The sequence below is a fragment of the Dipodomys spectabilis genome, unplaced genomic scaffold (assembly GCF_019054845.1).
Source record: "Dipodomys spectabilis isolate Male_0828 unplaced genomic scaffold, ASM1905484v1 ptg000459l, whole genome shotgun sequence".
NCBI lineage: Eukaryota > Metazoa > Chordata > Mammalia > Rodentia > Heteromyidae > Dipodomys > Dipodomys spectabilis.
Window position 1 is genome coordinate 437,398 of NW_024871136.1, and position 20,995 is coordinate 458,392.

At 35.9% G+C, this 20,995-nt stretch overlaps 1 protein-coding gene across 2 annotated transcripts in view; it reads right to left on the bottom strand.

Annotated features, from left to right (window-relative positions):
* Hdx (highly divergent homeobox) overlaps window positions 1-20,995 on the bottom strand; it is a 128,797-nt gene that overhangs the window by 56,050 nt on the left and 51,752 nt on the right. For both annotated transcript variants that reach the window (XM_042668590.1, XM_042668591.1), the window contains exon 4: window positions 10,342-10,395. In XM_042668590.1, the coding sequence (XP_042524524.1) occupies window positions 10,342-10,395 (54 nt within the window). The remainder of the gene's footprint in view (window positions 1-10,341; window positions 10,396-20,995) is intronic.

The following is a 20,995-nucleotide window of genomic DNA, read 5'->3' on the forward strand; positions in this document are numbered from 1 at the left end:
TCTGACCTTTTCTGCTTGACTCAGACATATACTAGATATTGCAAGTAAGGGAAACCATGGGACCTATGTTTCTTTGGGCCTGGCTTACTTCACTTAATATAATTTTTTCCAAGCCTTTCCATTTCCTAACAAATGGGGCAATGTCATTCTTTCGGGTGGAGGCATAGAATTCCATTGTGTATATATATCACATTTTCTTGATCCATTCGTCTACTGAGGGGCATCTGGGTTGGTTCCATATCTTAGCTATAGTAAATAAGGCTGCAATAAAAGTAGTCCTGCTGGTAGCTTTAGTGTGGTCTTGTTTGTAAACATTTGGGTAAATGCCCAAAAGTGGGATTGCTGGGTCATAGGGGAGCTCTGTGTGGAGTCTTTTGAGGAACTTCCATACTGCTTTCCAAAGTGGTTGAACAAGTTTACACTCCCACCAAAAAAGCAGACACTCTGAAAACATTACAGGATGGAATAGGAGAAATCTTAGGTCTCCTTGGCACAGGCAGAAATTTTCTTAATAGAGACCCAGAAACACAACAAATCAAAGAAAGGTTGGACAAATGGGATTGCATGAAATTGCAGAGCTTCTGCATGGCAAAGGACATAGCTAGCAAGATCAATAGAAAGTCTATGGATTGGGAGAAGATCTTCACTAGCCATACAACAGACAATGGTCTCATATCTTAAATATACCTTGAACTCAAAAAATTAAATCCCTCAACAACAAATCTTCAAAGAAACAACTGCCAAATAAATAAGTGGGCTAAAGACTTAAAGAGAAACTTCTCTGAAGAGGAAAGAAGAATGGCCAATAGACACATGAATACATGCTCAACTTCCCTAGCCATAAAAGAAATGCAAATCAAAACAACATTGAGATACCAGCTCACTCCAGTTAGAATGGCTAAAATCAAGAACTCTAATAACAACAGATGCTAGAGGGGATGTGGACAAGCCACACTTTCTTCCCTTTCACTTTCTAATCTGGTCAGCAGGGTATTCCTCTGAATTGGCTAACTGACATAATGTCAGCTTTAATAGCTAATTAAATGATTAAATGTATAATAGATTCCAGAAGCAGCCACTTCCCATGGTCTTTCTATTCTGAACTTCCACAAATATTCCTACATATTCCACAAACTTTGCAAAAAAGTGAGTCTATATTTATCATCTTGAATTTGATATATTTTTAGTGACACCAGAAGTACAAGTAGCAAAATAAAATGGTTGAATTTTGTAAAAATTAAAGATTATAGTAATTTAAAAGTTTCATATCATATATACTAATATTTGATCTTATAGGTAATAGTAACTATAGGACACCACTAGCTCAGGAAATAATATCAAGAAATAACAACTAAGGCCAGAGAAAAATAAAATATTTCTGAAGAATAAAATAAGCAATTAACAGTTAAGAGATAACCTACAGAACAAGAGAACTCTTTAACCAGCTGTGGATGGAAATTCAGAATATATAAAAAAGACAAAAAATAAAACATCAAGGAATAATTACTGCACACAGTAAATGGGCAAATGAACTGAACAGATAGATCACAAAAGTACAAATTGCCAATAAATATATTAAAATATTCAGCATCTTTAACTATCAAGGAATTGCAAGTTAAAACTACATTTACGTTTTATCTCAGTTAGAAAATGATATAATCAAGAGAAGGGGGACATACAATAAATGCTGGTGAGGTTATAGGAGAAAAAAAACTTTATACATGGCTAATGGAAATGTATAATGATTCATTCACTGTAGAAAATAGTTTGGAAGCTGTTACGGTTTGAATATAGGCTCATGTATTGAACGTCCGGTCCCCACCTTTTGGTGCTCTAGAACTTTAGGAGCTTCTGTTTGAAGTGTATACCTGGTGTCAATTCTTTCCTTAGATTTTGTTTCCTGTCCTCTATAAGGTAAGCAGTTTCCATCATATGTTCCTACTGCAATTACATTCCGCCTCAACAAAAGGCCCCAAAACACAAGGGACAAATGGCCAAGGACTAAGCAGTCTGAAGTTGTGAACCAAAACATAAAATACATTTGTTTATGTTGTTCTGTCAAGTATTTTGTTAAAGTAATGGAAAAAGTTACAAATACAGAGGGTCCAAATCAGAATGTCATATCAGTGGGATCAATGAGAAGCAGTACTGGATTTTTTAAAATTTTTTATTATGAAAATATCGTACAGAGGAGTTACAATTACATGGGCAAGATAATGAGTACATTTCTTTTTTTTGGGGGGGGGTAATCTGATTGTGAGGCCTGAACTCTGGGCCTGGGCGCTGTCCCTCAGCTCTTCTGCTCAAGGCTAGAACTCTACCACTTGAGCCACAGTGCCACTTCTGGCGTTTTTCTTTTTGCTTATGTGGTGCTGAAGAATGGAACCCAGGGCCTCAGGCATGCAAGGCAAGCGCTCTACCACTGAGCCAACTTCTCAGCCCATGAGAACATTTATTATCAAGCATTGCTGCCTCCTCCTTTGTTTCCCCTTCCTATCCCTTCCCATATCCAGCCCCCCCACCAATATACCCCCTTACCCTTCCCCCCCAACCACCCCTCCATGCCGCCTGCCAAAGTTGTAAAGTTTGTTTTTCGACATAACAACTTGTATATCTCATTGTTGCAATGGGTCCACCTGTATCCCTATTTAAACGATTTGTTTTTTCCCTTCCCCTCCACAAATTATACCAACATCAAATACAGTGAAAGCAGGGATTATATCGTGGGGGAGGGACATACAAAGCAACAAAGAAATTGTCTTATAAACATGTTAGAAACAACCACTCAAAAGTAAAAAAAAAACATTGGAGTACTTATCTTGAGGTTCATTTCACCTAACATCAACATATCTGACCTTTTCTGCTTGTCTCAGACATATACTAGTTATTGCAAATAAGGGAAACCATGGGACCTATGTTTCTTTGGGCCTGACTTACTTCACTTAATATAATTTTCTCCAAGTCTTTCCATTTCCTAATAAATGGGGCAATGTCATTCTTTCTGATGGAAGCATAGAATTCCACTGTATATATATACCACATTTTCTTGATCCATTCATCTACTGAGGAGCAGTAGGGTTTGATCCATATCTCAGCTATGGTAAATAATGCTGCAATAAACATAGTTGTGCTGGTAGCTTTAGTGTGGTCTTGTTTATCATTTGGGTAAATGCCCAAAAGTGGGATTTCTGGGTCATAGGGGAGCTCTAAGTGGAATCTTTTGAGGAACTTCCATACTGCTTTCCAAAGTGGTTGCACAAGTTTACATTCCCACCAACAATGCAGTAAGGTTCCCTTCTGTCCACATCCCCTCCAGCATCTGTTGTTATTAGAGTTCCTAATTATAGCCATTCTCACTGGGGTGAGGTGGAATCTCAATGTTGTTTTGATTTGCATTTCTTTCATGGCTAGAGAGGTTGAGCATTTCTTCATGTGTCTATTGGCCACCCTTCTTTCCTCTGCAGAGAAGTTTCTCTTTAAGTCTTTAGCCCACTTATTTATTGGGCAGTTGTTTCTTTGAGGATTTGTTGTTGGGGGATTTAATTTTTTGAGTTCCAAGTATATTTTAGATATGAGACCCTTGTCCGTTGTATGGCTAGTGAAGATTTTCTCCCAATCCGTGGGCTTTCTACTTATCTTGCTAGCTATGTCCTTTGCCATGCAGAAGCTCTGCAATTTCATGCAATCCCATTAGTACAACCTTTCTTTGATTTGTTGTGTTTCTGGGTTTCTATTAAGAAAATTTCTGCCTGTGCCAAAGAGACCTAGTATTTCTCCTATTCCATCCTGTGATGTTTTCAAAGTGTCTGTTTTAACTCCGAGGTCTTTGATCCATTTGGAGTTGATTCTAGTGCAGTCGATATATAAGGATCTAGCTTTAGTTTTCTGCAATTAGTTAACCAATTTTGCCAGCACCATTTACTAAAGAAGCTGTCTTTCTTCCATTCTATTTTTTTAAGCTCCCTTATCAAAGATTAGATGGCTATAGGTCTGTAGGTTCATTTCTGGGTTTTCAATTCTATTCCATTGGTCCTGAGGTCTCTTCTTGTGCCAGTATCAAGGTGTTTTGATTACTATAGCTTTGTAGTAGAGTTTGAAATATGGTATTAATATTCCTCCAGCACCGTTTTTTCTGTTAAGGATCGTTTTTGCTATTCAGGGTCTTTCATTTTTCCATATGAATTTTTGGATTGCCTCTTCTATTTCCTTGAAGAATGAGATTGGAATATTGATAAGTATCGCATTGAATTTGTAGATAGCCTTGGGAAGTATTGCCATTTTTATGATGTTGATCCTTCCAATCCAGGATCATGGGGGTTTTTGCCACTTTCTAAGCTCTGTTTTGATTTCCTTTTTAAAGTTTTTAAAGTTTCATCATAGAGGTCCTTTACTTCTTTGGTTAATTCCTAGTTGTTTTATTTTTTGTGGGGCTATTATGAATGGAGTTGCTTTCCTAATTTCAGCCATGTTTTTCTCGTTGTTGGCATATAGAAAAGCCATTGATTTTTTTTGGGGGGGGTCAGGTTGTGGGACCTGATGTCTGGGCCTGGGGGCTGTCCCTCAGCTCTTCAGCTCAAGGCTAGTGCTCTACCACTTGAGCTACAGTGCCACTTCCGGCTTTTTTCTTTTTGCTTATGTGGTGCTGAGGAATCAAACCCAGGGCCTCAGGCATGCAAGGTAAACGCTCTACCACTGAGCCCCTTCCCAGCCCCAAGCCATTGATTTTTGAGCGTTAATTTTATACCCTGGTAGTTTGCCAAAGTTTCGAATCAGTTTGCGTAATTTGGGAGTACAGTCCGTGGGATTCTTTAAATACAAGATCAAGTCATCTGCAAAGAGGGAGAGTTTTACTTTATTTTTCCCTATTTGGATCCCTTTTATGTTTGCGTTTTTTCTTATTGCTGTAGCTAGGCATTCTAATACTAAATTGAAAAGAAGTGGAGAGAGTGGACATCCTTGTCTCCTTCCTGAGTTAAGAGGAAATGGCTTTAATTTTTTGTTATCTCTTTTTATCATCTTTTATTCTGAATCATATAGAGTTGGATATCTCATGAAATTTTCACATAAGGGCACTTAAAAATACTCTTGCATGAAATGCTCAAGCATTTTCTTGGCAAAATGATCTTAGAGTATAATTTTATTAATTATATTTGATCTAAAATGTATTTGTTCTAAAATTTATGATTGCTTAGGAAATGAACTATTTGCTATAAGATAACTTCATTAAAAAATGAAGGATTGGGCTGGGAATGTGTCTTAGTGGTAGAACGCTTGCCTAGCATGCATGAAGCCCTGGGTCGATTCCTTAGTACCAGATAAACATTAAAAGCTGGAAGTAGTGTTGTGACTCAAATGGTAGAGTGTTAGTCTTGAGTAAAAGAAGCTCAGGGACAGTCTCCACAAGCCCCAGGACTGCCAAAAAAATAAAAGGAACGGCATCATTTTTATCCATCACCAACAAATAAAGAATGAGCTGTTAGTGTATAGAAAGTGCTAGATACTGATCGAAGTTTTCAGTAACCAAGAATTTGAGGCATTGATTAATCCAATCTAAAATAATGAAAAATTAAAATATATTATTGTAAAATAAGAGTGAAATTGAATGACCTGTGTACTTTATGTAACATTAAAAAAAATATCAGGACTAGTCATATTGCTTAGTGGTAGAGCACTTGGTTAACATGTGCAAGGCCCTAGACTGGATCTGTAGCACTGTGGGGGAATATAGCTCATTTCATTCTGCTAGCAGTGAATCTGCTAATTTTTTTTTTTTTTCGAGCAATGTCTTGATAAGTTGTCCAGGCTGATTTCCAACACCAGGCTGAAGTCAAGTGATCATCTTGCTTCAGCCTCCAGGTAGCCGAACCTCTAAGTTTCTGCTACCATATCTGAGATGTAAGTTCTTACAAAAGAAAATAAGTTGTAAAATGATCATTTGGGAGCTACATCACCACAAGAGGATCAAAATTCATGCTTCTATTCCATTTTTCACCAAATGAAGAATCAGATTTAAATGATGTTTCAAGTTCTGAATATGTTATGTATTATTTTGTACTAGTCTTTGTTTCTACTAATTGACTCTATTATTATAATTGACTCTGTAATAGACACCAAACACTTCAATATGTGAGTTTGAATTTTCCAATAGGTCAACAGTAAAATGTGAAGCATGCATTTGGTAAAGAGAAAAAGTGATATTCTGCTGGAATGTATAAACAATAGCCCATGCTTTTAATGTCTATTTACAACTTCCTGTAAAATTATTTTTTTGCAATACTGATATTTGAATTCAGTGCCTAATTCTAGTGAGACAAATGCTTTACTGTTTGAGACATGCTTCTACCCCTTTTTGCTTGTGTTATTTTTGAGATAGAATCTCACTTATTTTGTCCTAAGTAGACTGAATCATAATACCTCCTATTTAATCTTTTGTCTGTATTTGGAATGATGTGTGTATGCCTCCATGTAAAGCTTTTTTCTGTTAAGATGGGGGAGCAGTCTCACAAAGTTTTACCTCAGCTCAACTCAAGCTATAATCCTCCAATAGTAGCCTCTTCAATAGCTAAGATTGCAGATATGAGTCAATTATGCCTTATCTCTGTAAACTAAATCATTAATTTAAATTTTCTTAAACTTAAAAACTGTACATGTTGCCCGGTGCCAGTGGTTCATAGTTGTAATCCTTGCTACTCAGGAGGCTGAGATCTGAGGACCCTGAGTCAAAGCCAGTCTGGGGAAAGAAAATCTGTGACACTTTTTTCTGTGTGTGAAAATACCGTACAGAGGGGTTACAATTACGTGGGCAAGATAATGAGTACATTTCTTATCAAGCATTGTGGCCTCCTCCTTTGTTTCCCCTTCCCATCCCTTCCCATCTCTCACCCACTTTTCCTGTGATTAATTGGAGATAAGAGTGTCTCCAATTAATCACAGACAAAGGCAGAAGTGGCTCTGTGGTTCTAGTGATAAGAGTGCTAGCATTGAGCAAAAGTATCCCAGAGACAGTGCCCGGGTTCAGTTCAAACCCCAGGACTGGCAAAAAAAAAGGAATATATAGGTAGATATTTCATAATGCATATCACAAAATGGTCATAGAACTTTTAGATTAATATGTCCCTCTCTTTAAATATTAAATCTAAATTTGTTTGGATCTGGCTTATTCACTTAACATATTTTATTCCAAGTCTTTACATTTCCTAACAAATGGGGTAGTGTCATTCTTTCTGATGGAAGCACATAATTCCAGTATATCAGTATATATATATATATGGTATATATATATAAATACATCATATTTTCTATATATAAATATATCACATTCATCTACTGAGATGCAACTGGTTTGGTTCCATAACTTAACTATGGTGAGTAATACTGTGTTGTACTGGTAGCTTTAGTATGGCCTTGTTTTTGATCTTTGGGGTAAATGCCCAAAAGTGTGATTGCTGGGTCATAGGGGATCTCTATGTGTAGTCTTTTGAGTAACCTCCATACTTCTTTCCAAAGTGTTTGAATGAGTTTACACTCCCAGCAACAATACAGTAGTAGTTTTTTTTTTTAAGGAAACTCCATACTGCTTTCCAAAGTAGTTGAACAAGTTTACACTCCCACCAAGAATGCAGTAGAGTTCCCTTGTGGCCACATCCCCTCCAGCATCTGTTGTTATTAGTGTTCTTAATTATAGCCATTCTAACTGGGATGAGATGGAATTTCACTGTTGTTTTGATTTGCATTTCTTTTATGACCAGAAAGGTTGAGCATTTCTTCATGTGTCTATTGGGTATTCTTATTTTCTCTTCAGAGAAGTCTCTCTTTAAGCCTTTAGCCCACATTAATGGGGCAGTTGTTTCTTTGAGGGTTTTTTTTTAGTTCTATTTGCAATAATTAGTATACATCTAGGATAATCTTATCAGATGACCAGAAAAGCTCAATAGCTATATCCATATGACCATATAAGATGATGCTAAGCATGATGAACCCCAAGATATGGATTCAAGAGATTTTTCTTTGTTGTTGTTTTAAATGTAATTTTTAATGCATTTTTCCTGTTTGTATATTCTTCCCCCTATGGTCTATCCCCTGTGGTCACTGATTTTGGTACCCTGCAACATATATATACATTTATCTAATTTGGGAAGGGGAAGGGGAATAACAAAATGCTGAAACATGGACACGGGATGACTCATTGTAAAAATGATACAAGACACTATGTTGGAAATGAACTTTACAACTTGGGGTGGGGAGTAATAAGGAGGAGTGGAAAAGGTAGGGGAGGGAAGGGATAGTAGGAGAAAAACAAAGGCGGGATAGCAATGCATGACAAGAAATGTACTCATTAATCATGTAATCCTTACTGTACAGCATCTTTACAATAAAATAAAAATAAATAAAATAATAACAATAAAAATGAAATTTAGAAAAAAATGTTAAATCTAAATGAAAAAAAATACTTTATTTGGAACAGGAGAAAATGGGAAACACACACATACACACACACACACATACACACCATGCTTATTTACAAAACCTTTAAATAAACCAGACTGACAGTCTCATTTTAAAAAGTTTCACTTAATTGGCAAGATCCTGTCCCAATAACCTCATTTTCTTTTCGTGGAAGTCCTGCAGTATATGAAGTCAGAATCTAGTGCTTTCTAACCAGGTGTTTTCCCACTGAGCCATGTCCCCAGCTAAAACATCTGATTAACAAAAAATTGATTGATTACTGGAGGTAATGATTTACACTGTAATCTCAGCTCTTCAGGATGTTGAGATGGGGAGGAAGGTAATTTGAAGCTAGCTCAGGCAGAAAAGTTTGTATGATGCACCCATCTCAAAATAGGGATACAGGGTGGACTCATTGCAACAATGAGATGTACAAGTCGTTATGTTGAAAACAAACTTTACAACTTTGGGGGGGGAGGATTGGATGGGGGAGGCAGAGGGAGGATGGGATGGGAACGGGAAACAAAGGAGGAGGCTACAATGATTGATAAGAAATGTACTCATTATCTTGCCCATGTAATTGTAACCCCTCTGTACAGTATTTTCACAAAAAAAAATAAAAAGAATAAAAAAGGTTGTAGGTGTGGTGGGGTTCGCTTGTCATTCAACCTACATGGGAGGCTTAAATCAGAGGATTGTGGGTCCAGGCTAGCCCAGTCCAAAAGTGAGATCCTATCTTTAAAAAAGGAAAATTATAGCCTACACATGGCTGACATGATAGAACACCTGTCCAATGGGTTTGAAATCTTGAGTTCAAACGCCTATACTGTCCAAATTAAAAAAAATTAAGAATGATTAATTTAGTTAAATTATTCCATTGTAAAAACTAACTAAAACACTTTTTTATGTATATATATATATATATATATATATATATACATATATATAGTAAAGATACTGTACAAAGGGGTTACAGTTACATGAGCAAGGTAAGGAGTACATTTCCTATGGAGCATTGTTACCCCCTCCTTTGTTTTTCCCCTACCATCTCTTTCCTCCCCACCTCCCCAACTTTTCACTCCCCCTGCCAAGCTGTAATGTTTGTTTTCAACATAGTGTCTTGTACATCTGATTGTTACAATGGATCAACGTATATCCTTATTTAAGCATTTTGTTATTTCCCTTCCCCTACCCAAATTAGAAAAAAATATATATATATAAGATGGAGGGGACTGGAATAAAATACAATGTAAATAGAGGTTATACCATGGGGAAGAACATACAAAAGGAACAAAGAAAATTGCATGGTACATTATAAATACATCAAAACAACAACAACATAGATAAAAAAAAACCTCTTGTGTCCCTATCTTGGGGTTCATTTCACTTAGCATCATCTTATATGGTCATATGTACATAGCTTTTGGCCTTTTCTGCTTGTCCTAGACATATACTAGTTATTGCAGATAAGGGAAACCATGGGACCTATATTTCTTTGGGCCTGGCTTTCTTTCTTTCTTTTTTTTGAGGGGGAGGTCTGGTTGTGGGGTCTGAACTCTGGGCCTGGGCGCTGTCCCTCAGCTCTTCAGCTCAAGGCTAGTGCTCTACCACTTGAGCCACAGTGCCACTTCTGGCTTTTTTCTTTTTGCTTATGTGTTGCTGAGGAATAGAACCCAGGGCCTCATGCATGCAAAGCAAGCGCTCTACCACTGAGCCACCTTCCCAGCCCCTGGAGTACATAAATATTTTAACCTAAAAATATGTCCTTTGAGAAAATTCAATTTAATGAAGGTTATGTTTTTGCTAGTTTTATAAAAATCATAGCAGTTTTTTCAATGGCATTCCTACTAATGACATGAGGAAACCAACTTGTTGCTTTAAATAAAGATTACTTACTGCTCTTTTTCTAGAACACCCTGTAATCCAAGGCACAGTAAGGTTTCCTGAAATCTGTGAAAACAACAAATGGAATCTCAGTAAGGTTTGCATCCATATTTTTGGAACGTTGATCAACACCAAATAATTCATATACAGTGTTAAGATAGGCCTGCATTCATAATACATTCCCCAAATAGACAACATTCTTTCTTTAATGAAGTCCACAGACATAAAGGGTCTTCCTTTGTGGAAAAAGATTAGAAATGATGTAAAAATTTCTTTAGAAATTCAAGGAAATTCTTAGAGCATCTTAGGGCTCTGTATTTGCTGGGGCTCTGCTGGAGTTTGGAAATCTATAGACATAGGATGATTGAAATGGAAATTCGGTGCTTACCTCTGTGGAATCTTGGAAAAAGTTGCAAGCACTATAGACTGGTTACACTTAAAAGTAGAGCACTACTACAAAATGAAAGATGACTCCATAATGAAAAGTGTATGCTATAAACTACTTAAGCATATTGCTTTCCTTTACTTTGAAATATCATCACTGAGTAAACTATTATTACCACAGGTGCGTTCTTTATAAAAATCTTAGCCTACAATGCAAATGACTGAGACAATTTTTATCAATATTCAGGCCACATCAAAAATCTATTCTCTATGTTGTCTACTTTTTATTTTAAAATGGTAAATTGTACATTTTAATGACCTTTTGATTTAAATAAAGATTTTTGTATGAATAATGTATGACTAAAACAAATGTAGATGAGAGTGTTGAAATGATTACATTTATAGTTATAACATTCTGCTCCTTTTTACTTGATAAGTAAAACGTATTTAAATCTTTTCCAACATTTTTGGGAAACTACTAGAAACTATGTGCTCAAATATAAAATAGTTGTGTACTTTGCAAGTATATTCCCTCATTTTTGCAACAGTGAAAAACTTCATTATCAACACTAAATATAGGAATGTAACTATAAAAGAACAAGTTTTAAGCCAGGCACTGATGGCTCATGCCTGTAATCCTAGCTTCTTTCCTGAGTAGGGAGCTGAGATCTGAGCATCTTAGTTCAAAGCTTGCCTGGGAAAGAAAGTTTGTGAATCTCTTATTTTCAATGAACCAGTAAAACACTGGAAGTAGAGTTACAACTCTATTAGCTCAAGTGATAGAGCACTATCCTTGATTAACAAATCTAAGGGATAGCATCTAGGCCTTGAGTAAAAACCCCTGTACCAATACACATACAAAAAAAGAAGCAAATTTTATTGGACATCTTCTTGCCTAGGTACATCTGAAATATCATTGAATTTGCAGAATCTACATTCAAATTTCAGATAAATTATTACTGTCCCTGACCACTAGAACTGCCAGTTTCCTTTGATTTCTGAATATACCAATATGCAAAAATCATACTTTTATAGATAGGCTAAAAAGTATTTTACTTAATGTAAAACATCATTTGAATAGAAAGGCAATGATTTTAGTGTAAAGAGATCATAACAAGATGTGAACAGTTGATTTTCTTCAGTGATGAACCAAAGGTAATAAAATGATTTCTTCTGAAAAATTCTTTTTAAAAGACAACTTTCTTTTCATTTCACAAATCAAGCTTGGGGTCAGTTGCTTGTTTAGTCAAGCTTGCAAAATCAGTTATTAGCTTCAATGAAGAAGATAAATCTGCTAAGGTAATCATATCTTTTTTAATACAAATAGATATACCCAATTCTTTTGAATTATTGGTGCACATATTCCCATCCATTAGTGGGGATAAACCAAAAACAGCTACAGAGTATTTCTAGAGAAAATATGCCAAAGCCATGGACTTACAAATAAAACAAAATAGAGCCTCAAACTAGTAACTACTGAAAAGTTGCATGGCATTTAAATGCTATCTATGCTCAACTAATCTCTAACATTTACTTCCAATGTATTCTTAATTTCCTCGCACAACTCAGGCAGAATAGCTGAATTTTTAAGTCTCTCTCTTTTTTTTTTTTTTTTTTTACAAACAAGTGTTTCTCCAATGTTGGGGAGTTTTTATTTGGTACAGTATTGAAGAGAGGTTCTCATTCACTTGAATATATAAAATACAGTAATCAAATGAGAAGGGCAATAAACTTCTCATTTAAATGATATTTCAATTTTAAGCATACTTTAGTCTGGTTTGGAAAATTGCAAAAGAATCTACAAGAAGACAAAGCTGATTTAACAAATATTTTAGAACTTACATTCCCAAATTGCTGTATGCTTCAAAGTAGAAAATTTAGGATGCTATGAACTCATTACAAGGATATTGACAATGTTGAAAGCATTTTGGGAACTTTTGGAATTGTCAGTTCATACCTCATCCTGAGATTCTGTCTCATTAAAACCAGATTGAACATTCATATTATTCACTAAGTGTGTCTCAGAATGAATTCTATTTTCCAAAATCAAATTTTTCCTCAAATGATGATGATTTGTCACCAGTGAAACCATTTAAAAGAACCCCACAGGCTTTTAAAGCAGTTGTAAAAGAATTTCAAAAACGTTTTGGCAAATTGAACATTATTAGCATAAGTATATATTACTTTCTAAGGCAACTAATTTGAATTTTTTTGAAATGTCTGGCAGATTTCTATTCTATATGAGGTGCTGTTTCAGGTCCTACAGGAAATAAAAAGATAGGACAAACATAATCTCCTGGAGGGAAAGAATCGTGATTTGAGAGGAAGAAATAAGACTGGAACATGAATAACTTTAATACAAAGAACTATGATAAGTGCCATAGTGGATGTACAATAAATGAAGTGCAGTACGAGTACAAACTACGGCAAAATCACACCCCCTTGAGGATTAATATTTCATCTGAACCTTAAAAAGCGAGTAAACTTTTGAAGGACAGGATTCAAAAAGAGACACAGTAGAGAAGAAAAGTTTGATTGAATTACATATAAGTGGACAGGATATGTTTGATGAATCATCAGTTCAACCAGCACTAAAGAAAGGTTGGTGTCACTTTGTAGAGGACATGAATGCCACAAACACCTAAATCTTACTCTGCAGTGAATGATGAGCCATGGAAGGTCTCAAAGAGATGAGCTGTAGGGCCTGAATTGTATTTATGTATATTAGGAATTTTAACATGCCTTGTGTATAATAATGAATGGAAGAAGTACAGAAACATTATAATAGTTTAGGCAAGATGTATTCTAGACTTGAAACTGGGGTAGGGGAAATAGGAATTGGGAAGAAAAATATAAAATAAATTATTAAAGATCTCATGCATGGCATAGAAAATAAGCCATCTGATGGAGTATCATAAGTTTTAAGGCAAATACAAAGAACTTCTTACTGTCGAGAAATATGTGTCTTCAAAAACGCTCGTGAATGGAAAGAACACTGCTGGAGGAATATCAATACCAAATTTCAAACTCTACTATAAAGCAATAGTAATCAAAACAGCTTGGTATTGGCACAAGAACAGACTTCAGGACCAATGGAATAGAATTGAAAACCCAGAAATGAACCTACAGACCTATAGCCATCTAATCTTTGATAAGGGATCTAAAAAAATAGAATGGAAGAAAGACAGCCTCTTCAGTAAATGGTGCTGGAAAAATTGGTTAACTACTTGTAGAAAACTAAAGCTAGATCCTTATATATCACCCTGGACCAGAATCAATTCCAAATGGATCAAAGACCTGGGAGTCAAAGCAGACACTCTGAAAACATTACAGGATGGCATAGGAGAAACCCTAGGTCGCCTTGGTGCAGGCCGAAATTTTCTGAATAGAGACCCGGAAACACAACAAATCAAAGAAAGGTTGGACAAATGGGATTGCATGAAGTTGCAGAGCTTCTGCATGGCAAAGGACATAGCTAGCAAGATAAATAGAAAACCCACGGATTGGGAGAAGATCTTCACTAGCCATACAACGCACAAGGGTCTCATATCTAAAATATACTTGGAACTCAAAAAATTAAATCCCCCAACAACAAATCCTCAAAGAAACAACTGCCCAATAAATAAGTGGGCTAATGACTTAAAGAGAAACTTCTCTGAAGAAGAAAGAAGGATGGCCAATAGACACATGAAGAAATGCTCAACCTCCCTAGCCATAAAAGAAATGCAAATCAAAACAACATTGAGATACCACCTCACCCCAGTTAGAATGGTTATAATCAAGAACTCTAATAACAATAGATGCTGGAGGGGATGTGGAGAGAAGGGAACCTTACTGCATTGTTGGTGGGAGTGTAAACTTGTTCAACCACTTTGGAAAGCAGTATGGAGGTTTCTCAAAAGACTCCACATAGAGTTCCTCTATGACCCAGCAGTCCCACTTTTGGGCATTTACCCAAATATTTACAAACAAGACCACACTAAAGCTACCAGCACAACTATGTTTATTGCAGCATTATTTACCATAGCTAAGATATGGAACCAACCCAGATGCCTCTCAGTAGATGAATGGATCAAGAAAATGTGGTATATATACACAATGGAATTCTATGCCTCCATCAGAAAGAATGACATTGCCCCACTTGTTAGGAAATGGAAAGGCTTGGAAAAAATTATATTAAGTGAAGTAAGCCAAGCCCAAAGAAACATAGGTCCCATGATTTCCCTTATTTGCAATATCTAGTATATGTCTGAGTCAAGCATTAAAGGTCAGATAAAGTGATGTTAGGAAAATGAACCCTAAGATATGTATTCAAATGTTTTTTTTCTTTCATGCATTTGTTTCTAACGCAATTATAAGACTATTTCTTTGTTGCTTTATATGTCCCTCCCCCACAGTATAACCCTTGCTTTCATTGTATTTGATGGTATAATTTGTGGAGGGGACGGAGAAAAACAAGTCGTTTCAATAAGTATACAGGTGGACCTGTTGCAACAATAAGTACAAGTTGTCATGTCAAAAATGAACTTTACAACTTGGGGGGGGGAGGATTGTGTGGGGGGGGAGGGAGGATGGGAAGGGTAAACAAAGGAGGAGGCTACAATGCTTGATAAGAAATGTACTCACTATCTTGCCCACGTAATTGTAACCCTTCTGTACAGTATTTTCACAATAAAAAATAAAAGAAATATGTGTCTTATGTCTAACATTGTATTTACTAAAGGATGTAAACATTTATTTGGATATAGAATCATATGGTATGTATAGGCTTTTAAATCCAACTTTAACATATTTGTTTCATGTGAAATCATGCTTGTACTTTAAGTAGACATTATATATCAAACCACTAATTATGCATTATATGTATTTAATACTCAATGGTTGTACACTCAGAATAAGACTAACACAAAGTTAGAGAATTTTAAAGAAAATTTTTGCTTTCTTATACTTCATATTATTCAGTTGTTACATAATATGATGCTGCTGTAACAATCAATCAAACATGGATTCTATATATAAATATAAACATGCATTTGATTCAAGAATCTGTCATAAAGACAATGATGCAGTAAGCTGGATATCCAATTTAGGAAATTTTAGATTAACTTCTGGGTCTGATAGCACTATTATGTGAAATATACTGCATTTTATGTGAAGCAGGAAAATGAAAAATTCTATTAATTAACATTTTATTAGACAGAATTTGATTAACTGAAACAATCAGGCAATAACTGGGTCTATGATCAAAGTTCAGCAGCCAGAGCATCATAAATCAGTTTTAGATTTCCATCCTTGTTTTGGTATTAGTTGAACATCAAAACCTATCAATCATTCTTGTTAATCAGCAAGGTTTCCTAGGTGTTTTTCAATTATGAGGTGGAGTACAGAGAACACTGCTGCATATATGATAGCTAGTCAATAAATATTTGCTGATTGATTGAATTAATTTAGACATTCATTATTCACTGGCTACGATTTTCTGAAATGCAACAAAAGGAAATATCTAAGAGAAATTAGTATGGAGTAAGAAACTGGGGGAAGGGGAGGGAGAGCAATTTTTTTTCTGGTTGAGAATAAGAGGTACTGGATTATAGATGAAAAGATGAGTACTTATTTGAAAAAAATCTTTCTTTCTTTCTTTCTTTCACTACATCTCTGGAAAAGCCTTGAGCATTTAGATTATATTTATACATCACTTAAAATGCTAACACTTTTAGACAGATGACATACTGTTTTTAACACATGAATCTTTCTTCTATTTAAGTCAAAGGAAAATAGTGTTTAGAATAGTTTATTAACCTGAATTGTTTTGCCAGTTCTGGGGCTTGATCTCTGAGCCTGGGCACTATCCCTGAGCTTTTTTTGCTTAAGGGTAGCATTCTACCTTGAGCCACAGTACCAATTCTGACATTTTTTCTTTATGTGGTACTGAGGAATCAGACTCAGGGCTTCATGCATGCTAGGCAAGCACTCCACCACTAAGCCACAATCCTAGCCTGAAAAAAATATTGCTATTAACAATCAAGATGCTACTTGGAATTTATTTACTCCTGCATAATTTATTAATTAAATATTATAAGCCAAAATTAATGCCAAGGAAAATTTTTTTTGGGGGGGGTCCGGTCGTGGGGCCTGAACTCTGGGCCTGGGCGCTGTCCCTCAGCTCTTCAGCTCAAGGCTAGGGCTCTACCACTTGAGCCACAGTGCCACTTCTGGCTTTTTTCTTTTTGCTTATGTGTTGCTGAGGAATCGAACCCAGGGCCTCAGGCATGCAAGGCAAGCGCTCTACCACTGAGCCACCTTCCCAGCTCATGCCAAGGAAATTTAAATTCCAATATTTTTCAAAGAAGTTATAAAATATACTCAGAATATGCTGGTTGCTAACTAGTAGCTCTCATTTGTAATCCTAGCTACTCAGGAGGATCACAGTTCAAGGCCAGCCCAAGCAGTAATGTCTTTGAGAGTCTGATAAGACTCTCAGAAAACAGGAAACGAAGCTGTGATTCAAGGGTGGAGTACCAGCCTTAAGCAAAAAGCTAAGGATAATACCCACATCCTGTATTCAAGTCCCAGTACTAGTACACAGAAAGTAATAGTATAAAATTACAAATTCGAATTTATTCAAATTTTACTTTCTAGAACATTTCAGAGTGTTATCCAATTTTGTTCACATAAAATGACTGACATTTGAGACTTGAGGAAAGGAATTGAAGAAAACATGATAAGATAGATATATCATATTCTTGGATTGGTAGAATTAATACTGTCAAAATTTCCATACTTGAAAAAGCAATCTACAAATTTAATAAAATACCCTTCAAAATACCAATGTCATTCTTCACAAAGAGAGAAAGCCATCTTGAAATTCATATGGAAACATGAAAAGCCTACAAAAAGCCACAGAAATCCTCAACAACAACAACAATAACAACAAAACCAATACTAGACTTTAAATTATACTGCAAAGCAATAATAACAAACAGCTTGGTACAGACACAGAAACAGACCTGATGGGTACTGGAACATATTAGAAGACACATAAATCAACCCATTAAGCTAGTCAAGTGATTTTTTTAATAAAGGAGCCCAAAATACACACTGGAGAAAAGATACCTCTTCAACAATGGTTCTGGGAAACCTGGAGGAGACTAATATTGGATCCCTGTCTCTAACCTTAGACCAATATTAATTTAAAGTAGATCAAAGGCCGAAATGTAAAACTTGAAATACTATGGGATAAAGTAGTGGAAACACTAGAAAACTTACTGAGATAGACAGCAAGTTCCTCAATAAAACTCCAGGGTTCAGCAAATAGAAGAGAGCACTGACAAATATGATTGCATTAAGCTAGAAAGATTCTGCACAGCACTCACTAAGCTTAAAAGACTGTACAGAATGAAAAATATCTTTGCCAGCAATCCATCTGAGAAGGGCAAAATAACAAGAATATTCAAGGAGTTTAAAAACTTAAAGCATGAATCCAAGTATTCATGGCTCAAATCTGTAATCCTAGCTAAACAGAAGGCTGAGATCTGAGGATTATGGTCTGAAGCCAGCCTGGTCAAGAAAGCCCATGAGACTCCTATCTCCAACAAAATCAAAAAAGCCAGAAGTAGAGCTGTGACTCAAGTGGGAGCCCTCTCTCTAGCATTCAGTACAAAGCTCAGAGACAGCACATACATACAGACACACACACACACACACACACACACACACACACACACACACACCTCACAGAATCAATAAATCAAATCAATAAATGGACAAGGGAGCTAAACTAACATTTCTCAGAGGAAGAAACTGAAGAGCCAATAAATCATAAAGAGAAGCTCAACTTCCTTTCTCATAAGGGAAATGAAAATCAAAACAATATTGATATTCCACCTAACTTCAGTCAGAATGGCTATTATTTGGGATACTGACAACAACAAATTCTGGTGAGGATGAAGGTGAAGGAAAGTGATCCTAATAAACTATTGATTCGTATGTAAATTAATATAATCAGTATAGCGATTCCTCAAAAATTAAAAGTAGAACTACTCTTTGATTCAGTGATATCACTAATGAGCATTTATCCAAAAAAATTACAAGACAGGATCCAAGAAGAGAACCTGCACAGTCATGCTCATTGCAGCATAATTCACAATAGCCAAGTTATGGAAACTGTTGAGATGTCCTACAACTGATGAATGCATAAAATATTAGATAGATAAGATAGAGAGATATACCTACATGCATATATACACAAATGGAATTTTCTTCAGCCACTAGGAAGAATGAAATCATTCTATTTGCAGGAAAATAGATGGATCTAGAAAAAAATCATACCTTAGTATAGTAAGTCAGACCCAGAAAGACAGAGGGCACATGTTTGGCCTCATATTTCCATCTTAGACTCAATATACAACCTCCAATGTAAACAGACACAGAGGTAGGTGCATACACACACCATCAACTTGACTACAGTATATTCAGGAAACACTATGGTGTAAATCCTTTGAACAATTAACAGACAGTTCAACCAAATGAATATTAGGAAGATCAAAGCAAGTTTTAAATGGGAGGGATAGTAGGAAGAGGGTGAATCAATGGAAAAAAGAACAGTGGATAAATACAGTCATAATACTCAATGTATACCTGTGAAAAAGACAGTGCAAAAGTTGTTATCACTGGTGAGGAAAGGGATAGTTAAGAAGGGGATACTGTTTGAGAGGATAACTCTGATTAAGATGCACTGTACCCATATATGGGCATGTTGATTTGTAACCCTTTTTTACAACAATTTGAAGATAAAAGCCTAAAAGATAAAAGAAGATATTTGAGAAAATATAAAGGTTCTTTACCAATTTCATAAAATAAAATATCTGAATGTTAGCTTTAACATCTAAAACATTTTATATTCAATATGAAGTAGTTTACAACATGCTTAGTCAGACTCCAGACCTCCAAACAACAGCTTTTACTTCACTGTTGTGATCACAATATCATCTTTGCTGGCTGGACTAATGTTCTTACCATTAATTATGATTCAATGTCTTTACTTTGGACACAACTCTTAGCTGAATCAAAAAAAAAAGGTAGGCTTAAAAAAATCCTGTCTGGGCAGGGTGCTGGTGGCTCTTGCCTGTAATCCTAGCTACTCAGGAGGCTGAGATCAGAGGAACCCTGTTTAAAGCCAGCCAGGGCAAGAAAGCCCATGAGACTTTTATCTCCAATTAACCACCAGAAAACAGGAAGTGGCGCTGTGGCTCAAGTGCTAGAGTGCTCCTCTTGAGCTGAAGAGCTCAGGAACAGCACCCAGGCTCAGAGTTCAAGAAACAAAACCAACAAAAAGGGGAAAAAATAAATAATCCTCTCTTCTTGTTGTGCTACCACTTATATATTTGCAGAAACATTCACTTTATAATTACAAAAACAAATGCCAAAAAATTCAACAAGGTGAAGAAATAGGAATTTCTATACCCTAGTCTCATCATGGATACACAACTATCTGGTTGGGTATGGTGGTACATGCTTGTAATTCCAGTAGTGAGGAGGCAGAAGTAAGAGTACTGTAATTTTAGGCCTGCTTCAGCTACGTAGCAAGACATTTTCTCAAACGAACAAACAAAAAACCCCCAGAAAAACAACTAATGACTCAATGAAATCACTTTGTTGTACCTCTTGAATTTAGTCAGGACCTAAAAATTAAACAAATGTGCAATAAAGAAAATTCCACATTTAAAATGATATTTCATGACATTTTTAGTTGTCCTTATTTTAACCTTTTTTATGACAGTATGACATGATTTTGAGATGTATTGGCCTATTATCCATTCTCTTTTGTGACTAAGAAATACAATACATTTAACATAATTTGCATTACTCTAATCTGTCTGAGGGTTGTCTCAGGGACTGGTCGTTTTATCTCCTAATTCACAAATCTCCTAATTTCACACACCCAAAAGTGACACAGCACAGGTCTTAATCTAGAAGGAATGATGGGAAACAGTAAGGTGAGATTGTATCAAAAACAGAAACAAACAAAAAAAAACATTAAAAATGCTTACACAAATTTACAGAAAGATATTACCAACTAAGTATATATTAAAACAGCTAAAGGCTTTAGAAGTAAGGGTGAAATTTGGGGAAATATAAGATTTCTTTTGCCAGTCCTGGAGCTTGAGTCTGGACGCTGGCTCTTAGCCACTTTTACTCAAGGGTAGCATTCTACTACTTGAGCCATAGCACCACTTCCAGTTTTTGAGTGGTTAACTGGAGATAAGAGTCTCATGGAGACTTT